Consider the following 14,120-nt stretch of genomic DNA (forward strand, 5'->3'; position numbering starts at 1 on the left):
ATCGGTCTGCAATAGACACCGGTCTGCAATAGACACCGTCTACAATAGACACCGATCTCCAGTAGACACCGGTCTCCAATAGACACCGGTCTGCAATAGACACCGATCTCCAGTAGACACCGGTCTCCAATAGACACCGGTCTGCAATAGACACCGATCTCCAGTAGACACTGGCCTGCAATAGACATCGGTCTGCAATAGACACCGGTCTGCAATAGACACCGTCTGCAATAGACACCGGTCTCCAGTAGACACCGGTCTCCAGTAGACACCGGTCTGCAATAGACACAGGTGTATAATGTATAATTATGTGTATGTTCCTAAAAGCTTTAAGAGATCAATACATTGATGAGGATCCGTTAATTGAGGCCTGAAATTTTGTTTAGTCTGGATGAGACGACTTATAACAGAGGAGGGACTCAGTGTCTGCATGGGTTCATTTCCTTTTTTTAACAGTTCTATAAGTTTGTAAAACCGGTCCTCACTGTTATACAATTATCTGACAGTGTACATCAAACACACCACCATCTGTTCCCAAATTTTAGGCCATCTATTTCTAAATCCCTTTTGGGGTCACAGGGTTGCTGGAGCCTATCCCAACCACTGTTGGGCAAAGACAGGCTTGCCCTTGGAGAGGTTGCTAGTCTGTCACAGGGCCAGACAGAAACACACACTCTCACTTTTACACGCAGAAATAATGTTTTCACTGTCATCATATTAGTAGCGTGTTTTTGGTCTGGAACTGGAAGTCTTCTGTTCAGAGTGAGACCGAGCAGGGTTAAAGATGGTGGGGTTTGGATGGTGTCAGTGAACCAGCTCCTGTTAGGGGCTCCATAGACTGAACTGAGGGTCAGGGGCTCCAGGACCTTTTCTCTGCAGAAGCTCACAGGTTGCTAAGTGACTGTAAAGAGTTTCTCATTTGTTTTGTGTATAATTGCATTTACTAGAAGAAAAGTGACAGGAATGCATATTCATACATTGCTAATTAATACTGATTATGTCAATAAGTTTTACTTTTTAATTGTGTTAACTGTCAAGTCAGAAGAAAAAGATGTTTAAGTGTGGTAGAAAACACCATCCAGGAGGAAGAATTGAGAGTCCACAGGCGCAGGGTCTGCTCTGACCCTATTCCCGTCTGGTGCCTCTTCTTCCCTAAGCAACAAATTTGCTGCTGCTGCCTGTCCAAAAATGTTTTCATAAGCTTGACGCCCCAGCCACATGTGGGAGGAGCTACCACCAGATGTTTTCAGCCTGATCCCGACACAGAACGGTGTCTATGTATGTCTCATTTTTAATGAATTTCCCCCCATGGGATTAATAAAGTATCTTGAAGTATCTTGATTGATGGAAGACACGGACAATGTTAAGAAATCAGAATTAGTCATTTAAAAAAGTTCTACAAAAGCATCAATAATCCCATCTCTTGTCATGATTGATGTGATCCTTCAGAGATTGTAATGCAGGAGCTGCATCTGACTGACAGCCACTTCTGTGTTTCTATTAGAGCTGTCAGGCGATTAAAATTTTTAATCGCGATTAATCACATTTTGTCCAGAGTTAACTCGCGATTAATCGCAAATTAATATGTGGCCTTTTTTTAAGGAAAAAAATTTGGAATTTAACAGTTTAACAGTTTAACAGTTTAACAATTTAACAATTTAGCAGTTCTTCATTAATTACGAAAACAAGAATGGCAAAACTAATAGTTTTCATCAGAAATACTTTATTTTGTAACATTGCATTGAGATAAACTTTCTTAACAATAAAAGGCTGTAACATAAAATGCCTAACAAAAGCCCAAGTGCAAGTGAAGGGCATTTTAAATTCAAAACTTCAATCAACGTTCAGTAAAATAAAATAAAAAACATCAAAAATAACATTTCCATAACACTTTCATGTTCATTTTTTGTCAGGACCAAATCTTTTCCTCCTCTGCTGAACTACAGTAATAAATGAAATAGAGATTTATCATTTCCAATGAACTTTTGTTTTTTAAAACATTAAAGACTGAGAAAAGCGGGATACTCTGTGGATAGTTTGACAGTCTGTTACTGCCGCCGCGTTCTCTGGCTGCAGCTCGATGCAGCGACGTGTCCAGCGGAGCTCACGCCATGAATATGCCGGCAGACAGACTGCTATGCTGGGGCTGGATCACGCTTAAACCTCCAGAACATTTAAAACGTCCCCCGGTGCGCTTGCTGTTCAGAACGTCGGGGGTCCGCAGCTCTCGGGACGCGGCGCCGGACGCGAGCCGGTGCCACCAGACATGGTACTGGACGCGAACCGGAGTCGGGTTAGAGTGCAGGAGCTCTCCAGGTCCTAGCGCTGGCCGGTTTTAGCTCGCAGCTCGGTGGTTGGAGACCCGCCCGTGATCTAGCGAGAGCAGCTGGTGAGTTAAAGGGCGGGACGCCCGCACGCGGTATGGAAAGGCACGTATGAGAAAAATCCGCGATTAATGCGTCAAAAAAATTGTCGGCGTCAAGCACATGTCAAATTAACGTGTTTTTAACGCGACAAATCTGACAGCCCTAGTTTCTATATCTCTGTCAGCCAGACTAACAGTCCTGCATTAACCTGAGAGGGGAAAAGGAACAAGAATAAACAAGACCTTTCTATTATTGTCTTGATGAAAATAAGAAAAATATGAAAAAGTTCAGGAGACCTGAGCTGGCAGTTTCCCCGGCGCCGCAGCAGTTACCCAATCTCTGTCCGCCACTTCGCCTCCAGGGGTCGGCGTAGCTGATCCTTGGAGTTGATTGAGTCACTTAACACGTCACATGTCCAAAGATGAGTCCCTGATTGGTAGATGTGACAGGGTGACCTCGCCAAAATTCAGATATTTGAGCTCTATCTGCACCACACCACTCAAGTTGCCAGACCTCAGATCGCGTCTGTACCTTTGATTCAACACTGAAACTGGTCTAGCAGCCATACTTGAAGATGAGGGAGATCTTCCTTATTGAAACTGTGCAAAAGCTTTCTTAATGAGAAATTCCAAAATTTGAAAGACAAGAGTTTTGTTGTAAACGTGACTTTAATATGAATAATATACTCAGTCAGTAATGTATGAATGTGAATTAAGTGAATTAAAATGTCTCAAACTAATTTAAAGTTCAAAAACCCTTTGTATAATGTTCCAGAAATGACCAGGTGTGCAAACACCATCATTAACTGAGAATGTTCACGAATAATTATCCCTTTTTAAACCGGAATATCCCTCAGAACTCTGAAGTACTGGGGCTCTTCTGTCAAGTAGCTTTCTGTTACATCCAACGTGCCTTAAATCAGATCAGCTTTAAAATACCTTAAAAACAGTAACCTGTTATACATTTGTTGTAATCTCTTGGTTATCTTATCTAATTGTTTTATTATTTTTTCTGTGGGACTTTAAAAAAATAATATTCCTCTAGATTTTAATAAAAACACAAAAAAAAAGATTACCTCAAGAGAATCTTTAATAAAACAAAGGTTATTGTATTAAATTAACTTTACTGAGGGCTTTGGAACACATCTATGAAATTAATTTGCTTGATCTAATTTTTAATTTTAAAATGATTAACTCTAGTAACTTGTATTATGTTATGAGTCCGTTTTGACTCATACAAATTTCTTTAAGAACATCGAAAATACATATTTGTCAGCAGTAGAACTTTAATCCAAACACACTAGAACACAAACAACCAACAAAACAAACAGATCAAACCAATAGAAATCACTTACATCTTCCAAAAGTATCAGAAAGCTAAATCAGCGAAAAGTCTTTTAATAACTAGACTGGACAGATGAGCATCACCTGAAGCTCACATGACTGTGAGAGGAGGAGGCTGTCAGTGTGTTGGCTGAAATCCACTGATGATTTTGGCTGTAATTATTGCTTTATAAAGTTATTTTATAAAACTGGGTCAAGACCTATCCTAAGACCAGACAGGATCAACCAGAGCATTTTAGAACAAAAAAAAAAAGTAAATAAGAATTTTGTTGAAATTGAGGTTCTTGACAACGTCAAAAAGACTTGATGGAATAAATTAATTTTAAAGTGATTTTTTTTTTATCCATTTCAAAACCAAAATGGGTCAGTTCAGACTCTAACACAAGACTTCAGTTAAGCATTGCTAGCTTTTGTTATTTGGATTGATGACAGGGATTGCCGTGGCATGGGCGGACTGGCTGGCGAGGACTCATCTCCAGAGTGGACCAGAAACAAACCGTCCAGCAGGTAGTCTGAGGGCTGCATGTGTCAGGACTCCCTCCGTCTGCGGGGTCTGCCTGTTGTGAGAGCAGAGCTCTTGTTTTGAATGTTCCCCTCAGATGAGGCTGTGGGGATGAACGATGGACTGATCTGTCCTTCTGATTGGTTCTGAAGACTAAAGACATGTAAATAACCAATATTCAGTCGTTGTGCTCTCTGTTCACCTCACATGTGGGAACTATCTACAGAAACATGATCAGAACTCTGAGCTTTTATAGATCAACACTTGCATCAGTGAACAGCCGCGAGGATGAAGACGGCCTGCTTTCCCCGTCTTCCTGGAAATGCATGAAGAGTTGCTACGAGTGTCTCATTTAGTGTTTGAATATGTTGCCATGACAGTACCCATGGATAAACTGCAGGCCTTTTTTTTACCATAACCTCTTAAGCATTGACGAGCCAGCTGTTTAAACTGTCCAATCTGGGGAGCCATTAAAAACCACTTAGGTCTTTATAAGAGGGCGCACAGCCCTCGGCGAAATTTCCCTGGGTGCACATGGGATAAAAACGGTTTAGGTTTCCCAAGAAAAGGTCAGGAAAGGTAGCTCCCTTCATGTGTTTTATAGCCTCCACTGCTGAATTAGCATATTTTGTCTTTTAGACTCAAAAGATGAAAGTCCTTCCCATGCTTCACAGTGTTTCACGAGCACGAGAGGCTTTCACTCTCCTCCTAAAGAAAGGCTGCAGGAGAATAAATTATTGTCTGGTCCAGAATATGTGACATCTGACTAATGACAGTTTCAAGATGCATTCCTCTGGGGCTCCAGTTTCTATCCCACATGAGGCATTTGTCTGAATGAGAGAACGTGCCATCTACTTGAAGCTAGACAAAGTTTGGTTTTAGCCGGCTGAGACACAGCTTCACCTCACCTCCTCCAGTTCTTGGACTTCACTGGATCCTACTTACCCCAATTCCATCAGAACATCACCAAAATGCATTCCAGGAACACGAGAAGATCATCTACACAACCCATAACTAGACACACACCTGGTGGACTTCAGTTCTGTATCCAGAGGTGCTAGACAGGTGGGTAGTGGTGGCTTACGCTGGGACTGTTGAGGAACAGAGCCAGGTTCTTTAGGACAAAATAGGAAATCTTACCAATGCTGAAATATCTAAAACTCTTAATACTGCAAGCTATTAATCCAGAAGCAAAAGTATTTTTAGGAGTAATATTGTAGATTTAGTCATCTCAAATGTAATAAGACAGTCTTAACAACTATTAAGACTTCCAACCTGGAGAAAGTTGACTGTAACATATAAAAGGAGAAGAGAGAACTGTCTAAAGGGTTTCATTGGTTCTATTTTCAGACAACATAACAGCACATTCATAAGAACCAACAGGAATTAAGTAAAATGTAGCTACTTTCTAAACTAGTCCTATCAGACATTACTGAAGGGGTGACATCTTAAAGTGTAGTAGGAGTGTAGTTGGACAGAAAGCCCCCATGCCCCCCATGTCTGACACAAACCAAGCCCTAAAAACATTCATTTGACATTCACTTAACAGGAGGATGTTTCCAAGCTACAAGGTCAAAGTGAGCGGGATGAACCCAAAGACTAAATACATCCTTCTGGTGGACATTGTTCCAGCTGACGACCACCGCTACAAATTCTGTGATAATAAGTGGTAAGTAACACCACTCTGTACAACTGTCTGCTCATTGATTCAAAAATATCCTCCACCAGATCAAAACTAAAGAAGATTAAGACTTTTTTCTCCAAAACTATTAAGATGCTTTCATTTTGGTTTTGATGTTGAAGTCCTCATGTTCTTTTCAGAATTATATTACATGCAAAAATGTCTACACTGACAACTGTAACTTTGTTGTGATTTTTATTGATTTTAACATTTTTCAATATTCTTTAAACTCATAAAAGTAATTTTTTGTGAAAACTTGAAACCGTCTCTTGGAGAGTTGTTATTAAAATAAAACCCGAGACTTGATCAGATTGTATTATCACACTGTTGTAGTTTTAAGTTTTGAGAGTTCAACTTTTTTAGAACTCTGACCTCAATCTGAAAGAGGTCAAAAAAGTCCAAGTTCTTTCTTCTTATATTTCCAGATCTTTCTTCAAATTGAAAGTTAGTCTGACAAAATAACATAACTCATGATTCTGCATTTGAACTAAGATCAAAGATAGAAGACTGAGAAAAGACAGAATTCTTTACTCCTGAATTCTCATTTTTGTTTTTCTGAACCTTTTTTTTGTTGTACATGCTGCGTCACAGACTGTGCTCTCACAGGTCCTATCTCATGTATTCAACCAATAAAAATATTCCTTCAGAAGATGTTGGATAACCTCATCTCCCCCAGTGTCCCAGAGACCAACGGAGACAGAGTTCTCTGGAATTCAGCTCCCAGGATTAGGTGCCTGTTGTCGGCCCTATCCATTCATTATATATATGCATTTTTAAGGCATATATTGTTGTTTAAATAAACAATATTCATTGAGTCTTACAGAGGATGGTTTTCTTGTCTGAGAAACGTAGATTGTATTTTTAAGGAGTTCTAGTTTTAGTTTAGACTTCTCAAACTGACTGAAGAACAGAACCTTTGCCTTCTAGAGCTGGACTTCGACACTTTTGACAGCGACACAGAGAGCAGGACACACGATGGGAAACCTGTCCAGAGAGGGAACTTTCGTAGCATTTGTTTCTGGTCTTGTTTCATGCGTGGGCTCTGCTGTAGCTCACAAACACTGTGGAGGAGCTCGGTTTTTTATGATGTTCAAGATGATCCAGAGCCTTTCCGTGCAAAGGATTTAATACTTTGGGAAACGCAGACAGAGGTTTACCGCTTCATGTTGATAAATGAGGCAGGGATATCTCCTGACAGATGGAATGCCTCTTCTCTTCAGCGACATCACATAGCTCCTCTCATATATATAGTCCAGAGTCCATCTCAGCTTACTTCCATCTCTCTCTGGTTTTTAGGATGGTGGCTGGCAAGGCGGAGCCGGCCATGCCCGGCAGGCTTTACGTTCATCCCGATTCGCCGGCTACAGGAGCCCATTGGATGAGGCAGCTGGTGTCATTTCAGAAGTTGAAGCTCACAAACAATCACCTGGACCCTTTTGGACACGTACGTTTGACTGGAAAAGGTTTTCTTTATGGGGTTTTCCTAAGATGTCTGATACAAAATTTGACTAACATTTACTGTCACTTTGACTGTGAATGAATTTGATATTCGTCATATTCAATAATTGAATTATTGCCAACAAAAATAATGAAAAAATACATTCTACAACTACTGCAAGTCCCATTTGAAGTCTGACAGGATGAGAGCAGGAATGCTGAGTAGAAATCCAGTCTTGTAAGCTGAAGATGAATGAAGTGTGACCCTATGCTCCATGCTTCACAGCTCACAAACCGGTCTGCAGGACTGCGCTAGACATAACGTGGTTCCTGATGGGTCAAGGAAAGTCTGTCCTACATCAAGCCAAGCACTACCAGCAAAAAAAGGGAGGGGGGGGGGGTGTTTGTGAAGAAAACAAACAACGTATAAGTAATAAAATAAAACTCAACCAACCTTAACAACGTGTCAAAAGAAACACTAAAAAAGAGTAGAGAACAACTAAGGCAGAGAGAAGTGTCAGGGATGGTGGTGAAGGACCCAAACACTTGTTGGCGGAAACATAAACATTTACTAAATAAACTTAAACATGAACAGAGCAGATGACCCAACAATCAGAACTGAAAACCAGACACTTAAATACACTGAAGTTGATTAACTAAATGAAGACACCTGTGGATGATTAACCTGAACATGGTGAGACTGACAGGGAAAACAGAGCAGGATAAAACCTGAGCACTGGATCAAGAATATGCTTTTGAAGCCAAGGACAGGAGCTTAAAGGGGCCATACTATGATTTTCTTAAGTCTTTCAGAGTAAACTGTATCCATAGAATTGATAAAATAAATCTTTGGAACACAAAAAAAATATTTATTACAAATGAGTTATTCTTGTTAACTATCTTTATACCCGGAAGTAAAACGACTCGATCTCTGAGGCTCCGCCTTTCGCTCCCTGAGGGTTCCACCCATGAAAAAATGAGGGGAAATTATTTATTATTATTATTTTAATATTGATGTAGGCCCACATACAGTGCAGCTCAGGGGTTTATCCCCAAATTTAGCACAGACAGAAAGGTGATGGCTAATGGGTTAATTTTATTGTGAAATTTGGTTAAAAAAATGCAGACAACACCACCAGATGAACATTTCAGGATGTATTGAAATGATGACATATATAAACTCCATATCAAAAATCCTCTTTACTTTCATGTGGATCCATTTACCTTTCTGCCATTGATCAATAATCCTCATTTAAACCAGTTTTCCTAATTCGTCGCTCCCTTTTCCACCAGGAAATAGTCTGCTCCCGATCTCCTTTCGTCTTCCCAATAACCCCGTCTGCTTGTGCCATTCTCAGATATGTTTAGGATTCATCTCAACATGTTGTGCAGATTTCTTCATCAGTCCATAAGCTCCTATTTCACCCCATGAAGTGAACGCTAAAGAATGAGAGTTTCTTGGCCAGCTGCACAAACTCACAACACAGACAGCCTGCGTCTGCTGTGCACGAGCTGGGAGGTGGGGTGTACTCACCCCTAGCTCGAGCTGCTAGCTTTGTTTGTGTTAACCTGAAGGCAGAGCAGACTTCCTGAAAGGGGTGGTCTCACTCTGTGAAATCATCATGTGAGGACCCGCTCGTTTTGGTGGGTATGGGAGGGGCTGGTGTTGAGAGTGCAGATTTTTAGAGGATTACTCAGAAATGCACAAACGGATCAAAATACCGCTTTGGGGTTCTTTGCAATGAGGAGTGAACAGTAGAATATACTAAAAAACTCAAAAAGTTGATTTTCATGGTATGCCCCTTTTAAGTTGGAGTGTCAGGCTCTGCCCAGTTCCTGAGCAGCACTCATGGAGATGCTGAAACAAGTGAAAACATTTGGAAATGGACTCCAAAATAAGCAGGCAGCCAGGGCAGGTAGGTTTCAAACTTTCTCATGGCTAGAGGGGAGATTCTGATGGACAAAGAGTTTTAGAAGTCTGAAGATACTGTTCATTTTGAATGGATTCTACTCTCCATTTGCCTCAAATTGAAAGAAGCTGGATTTGACCTGAGCACAAATCTGTTAATCCTTTTTCAAATCCTTTCCATTCAGGTCAACGACTGCACGTCTGATATAATGAGTAAAAAGACTCAAGTTTGAGAGTGGAGGGTCAGCTGGTGGTACCAGGACCAACAATGACTTCTTATTGAAGTAAAAAAAACATTTAGTCTCTTAGTTCCTCAAAAAAAGCTGGTCAAAGTATTCATCATTATTTCTGTTATGACTGACATGTCTGCATGATCAAAAAGAAAAAGACCTGTCAAAAAAACAAGAGAAATCCAACAGTGAAACAAATAACTCAATGAAAGGAAATGTTTTGCAAGTTCAGCTGATGTATTATTATGACGGATATTCAAATAAGAGAGCTACAAATCTGTTAATGCATGCAGACCATTGGCCGTGGTGAGAAGGTGATCTGAGAGAGAGATGGAGCTGGAGAGGCTGCAAAAGGAGGTGAGGAGTGTGACCGTGGCGGTGCTCCCAGGGGAACTTTGGGATAGCTTGTCTGAAGCCATCCCATCACTGGCAGGACTCATTAGGTTCATAACCTCTCAGATCAGTGGCGGAGCCTGCTGTCAGGTCCAGTTGAGTGCTTGGATGGTGATAAGGGCGAATAATGAGGACTGAGCAAGTCAGGGGCCAATCGCGGGCCAGAAGATGCCCAGGCCAGGAGGCCGGGAACAAGGCCTCCCAAAGTGTGCAGAAGAACATTATTTACATATTTCAAATGTGCACAGCCATTAATTACGAAGCAAGCTTCCAATCAGAGTCCATCAGATGCTGCAAATACTTTTGCTGGTTTTTGACTTAATTTTCCTTTATATTTATTTTTTATTTCTAGCATTTTCTTCTGTAACTCTGTTGACACCATTTTAATTTAAATCACTTCCAAGCAGATTCAGAGAACTTTTTACCATTTTACCTCCATCCCTTAAGAGATCTCTGCTCCCCACAGCCAAGAAATGCCAACCATCAGTTGACCCCAAGCCAGCACCGATCAAAGGCCCACACACCTGTGGAAACAAGATGCGCCCCATAGCTTGTAGTATAAAAGCAGTTTGAGTGGTCAGCAGGACAGTTACAGTAATGCAGATATGAATTTTCTGTATCTGTTCTCTCCACATGCTCTTGTCCTTCTCCACTTCTTGGAGAAAGACTACTTTGCAAACAGGAATCTGAGGGTTCCCAAAATATTACTATTGTGTAGGAGTTTAGCTCGGATGTAAAACCAACATGCTGGTTTGAAGCATGTGACTAACAGCATCCAACAATAAGGCATTGGATGGAGGGAGGGGGAATCAAACCCTCAAACAATCAGAAAGTTTCTGTCCATATTTAATTTCTATTTAAACTCAGAATACATCATTTTAATGTACTAATAAAAATAGTTTACAAAAATGAAAAATGCCTATGATAGACTGTCTGGAGTAAACATTAAGTACTTCCTACTTTCTGTGCACAATACATGTTCATCTTATTAGCTGTGCATCAGCTGATGTTAGAAGAGTGGGACAGATGTGCTTCTGGTCACTAAATCAAAAACATAACATTATTTGATAGTGAGCCAAAGCACAAGTTGATTCCACCTTTCAGTAACAACTTCCTCGATCCTGATCATCCCATGAGGCCAACAGTGAACTGCAAATGTTTAACCCTATCAAAGCAGTTTGATCAGTGATCAGACGCTCTTTCACCAATGTTGGTGAAAAGTGTTCTGATTGGTTCCCAGTTTCATAAATGATTTTAGGACCCCCTACAGGACATTTCAGGCAGAGAAAGTCCTCACATCTGCATGTTTTCACATCGGTGGAGATGAAAGCAAATCCTTTCAGCGATGTGAGGAAAGCTGCCCTGATCAATGGTTTCAGACGCTCATCTGTGAGTCTCCAGTATCACTGTCTGACAGCAGAGCAGACAAAGGTCAACACAGAGCCTGTGGTGAACCAGCCACTGGCTTATCTCTGACTCCAGCCTGCCTGGCAACAGCAGCATATGAGCAAGGGGCCAGTCTGCGTTCACCCTGAGCCCGGCAGCCCGTGGCGTCTTCAACCTTTCTTCTCTTTGGGAGCCCTCTTGAGGAGCAGGCTTCTTGTCTGGGACGTTGTGGTGGGCGGGGTGTGTGTGGATGTGAAGCTTGATGTTTATTGTGGTTGACAGAGCTGGACCAATGATGACCCTGCCTCTCTAGAGCTAATGCCTCACTGAGCACAGCTCCGGCTGCAGCGAGCAGAGCAACGTTAGAGCGCTGACCTGCAGCCACCCAGCAGCCCAAACACTGAGCGCTCAACACATGCCACCTGCTACACGCACACACAACACTCACACACCGCAGCAGTGTGATGGAGATGAAGGATGCTGGGAAGTATTCACTGATCTAATGGATTCTAGCAAGTTTACACTTGAGAGGCTCAGCATGAGTGAGGAATTCCGCAGGGATGTTCCTCATCAACGCTGCAGCACGACAAACTCAAGTCTCACAAATGATGGACTAACTTATTAAACACAAATAATGTGCATTTATGACATGGATGTGCATCTAAAGCAGATTCAGCTGTTACCTAACAAAGCAGATGGAACAAAATATCTTTTTAATCATATTATTAAAGAAACTCAGAAAAACAAACAAACTCAGCCGTAGTATAATAATAATTATACTATATGTAGAGTTTCTGAGTTTTTTCCTTTCCAAGCTGGATCTCAGTACGTCAGCGTGTGAGAGGAGCTGTAGTCTTGACAAGGATGAGGCATATTCAGAAATGGCAAGAATTCTGCTTTAATATTTTCTTTTTTTTTCTTTCAAAAAAACCAGAGGACATGACCCTCAACCTGCAAAACCTCATCAAACAAGAAAACACCCTCTTAAATAGTGGAAGACTAAACCTAACCCAAATGAAGCCATAAAAAACCTCCCACCTAAACCTACATTCCTAGAAGAGTTAAAATGACACAAGTTACTCTTGCACTTTAAATTTAACACATTTTAACTTAACAACACATAACAAAATAACAGAACAGAAATTAAACAAATGAAACAAATATCCATTCCCCCCCTTGGGTCCACTTGGTTCAGCTCAGAGATCAGCACAGCAATCATTCTCAGCTGGGTCTCCTGGATGCAGCCATGCGTGCACTCACAGCCACACCTACAGGAAGTGAGCTCAAAGAAGAAAAGGATTTGTAAACAAAACACTAAATAAATGACATGTGTAAAAGATGTACAAGAGTACCTGAACTTAAGTATGGTGAGGGGAGGCCTCTCCCTCACACTATATGTAGGTCAACATGGGGATTCCAGTGCTCTTTATGTTCTAATGTATATACAACTACACACTGATATGAACAGGGTGTCTGAACATAAAAAATCTAAAAGTACAAGAAGTTCTGTTTACTTTAGCTCCACCTACAGCAAAATACATCATACTGCCACCTAGTGTTTGATCTGTCTAAACTGGTTGAAGTAGAAGATTGTTTTACAAATGAAATAAAATCAACAGTGAAAGAAAAAGATCTACTTAAATACTCCTTTAGTGTGTTTTTCTGGTGTACTCTGCTGTAGATGGACTCTACAGTGATATTCATAGGGATCCCTCTAGAACCAGCAGCCTAGCTGTTTCAGATCCTGTCTGCTTCAAAGAGAGCGTATAAAGCTCACAGTAAAAGTGAAGTTGCTGTCCAGGTCAATGGTCAATTAGTAACGTGGGAATCAGTAGAACAGGGGTCACCAACACGGTGCCCACGGGCACCAGGAGGACCCCAGTAACCCCACAAGGTGCCTGCAGGTCTCTTCTAAAAATAGCAAAGCTCACTTGTGAGTTGTGTCTAAAATTCAATTTTATTCTGTTGCTATTTTTTTTTTAATTACAATTGTATTTACATTCATACATATTTACACATCTTATTTCTTCGTTGTTTTTATTGTTTTATTGCTTTTATTGTTTTTCATTATTGTTTATTGATTTTATTTCTCTGTTCAGCACTTTGGCTGCGTCTGCTTTTATAAGTGCTTTACAAATAATAAATTGATTGATTGATTCAATTGAAAATTAGAATATCTTAAAAATTTGTTAATAATACATGAAATTTAGATAAGTTTAGGTGACCTCTGACCTGCTCCAGTCAAAGATCATTAATTTAGTTAAAAATGTTGCAGATTTGGTCATTAGTTCAAAATGTGACAAGATGTGTTAAAAATGTGTACGTTGATTTTTCTTTAACATTACATAGTAGATAAACATGGTACAACATACTAAAAATGAGACATTTTTTCCCATGAAATGTAAGTGATCATTTGAAGGTGTAATAATTACTGAGATTAATAAGTTGCTGGGGCTGCACGGTGGTGCAGTGGTTAGCGCTCTTGCCTCACAGCGAGAAGGCCCCGGTTCAAATCCCGGCTGGGGGATTTGGGACCTTTCTGTGTGGAGTTTGCATGTTCTCCCCGTGCATGCGTGGGTTTTCACCGGGGACTCCGGCTTCCTCCCACCATCCAAAAACATGCTTCATAGGTTAATTGGTGACTCTAAATTGTCCCTAGGTGTGTATGTGGGAGTGCATGTGTGTGTGATTGAGGCCCTGAGACAGACTGGCGACCTGTCCAGGGTGAACCCCGCCTTCGCCCTTCAGTAGCTGGGATAGGCTCCGGCGCCCCGCGACCCCGAAAGGGAAAAAGCGGACAAGACAATGGATGGATGGATGGATAATAAGTTGCTGAATATAGATATTTGTTTCTTAGCAAACTGAGCAAATTT

General features: G+C 41.0%; 1 protein-coding gene across 2 annotated transcripts in view; it reads left to right on the top strand.

Moving 5' to 3' along the window:
• The window catches only part of tbx4 (T-box transcription factor 4), a 31,148-nt gene that overhangs the window by 10,829 nt on the left and 6,199 nt on the right, over positions 1–14,120 (top strand). For both annotated transcript variants that reach the window (XM_024258135.2, XM_036215000.1), the window contains 2 exons: positions 5,761–5,880; positions 7,189–7,336. In XM_024258135.2, coding sequence (XP_024113903.1) covers positions 5,761–5,880; positions 7,189–7,336 — 268 coding nt within the window. The remainder of the gene's footprint in view (positions 1–5,760; positions 5,881–7,188; positions 7,337–14,120) is intronic.

This window comes from Oryzias melastigma, linkage group LG13 (genome assembly GCF_002922805.2).
Source record: "Oryzias melastigma strain HK-1 linkage group LG13, ASM292280v2, whole genome shotgun sequence".
Taxonomy (NCBI): Eukaryota; Metazoa; Chordata; class Actinopteri; order Beloniformes; family Adrianichthyidae; genus Oryzias; species Oryzias melastigma.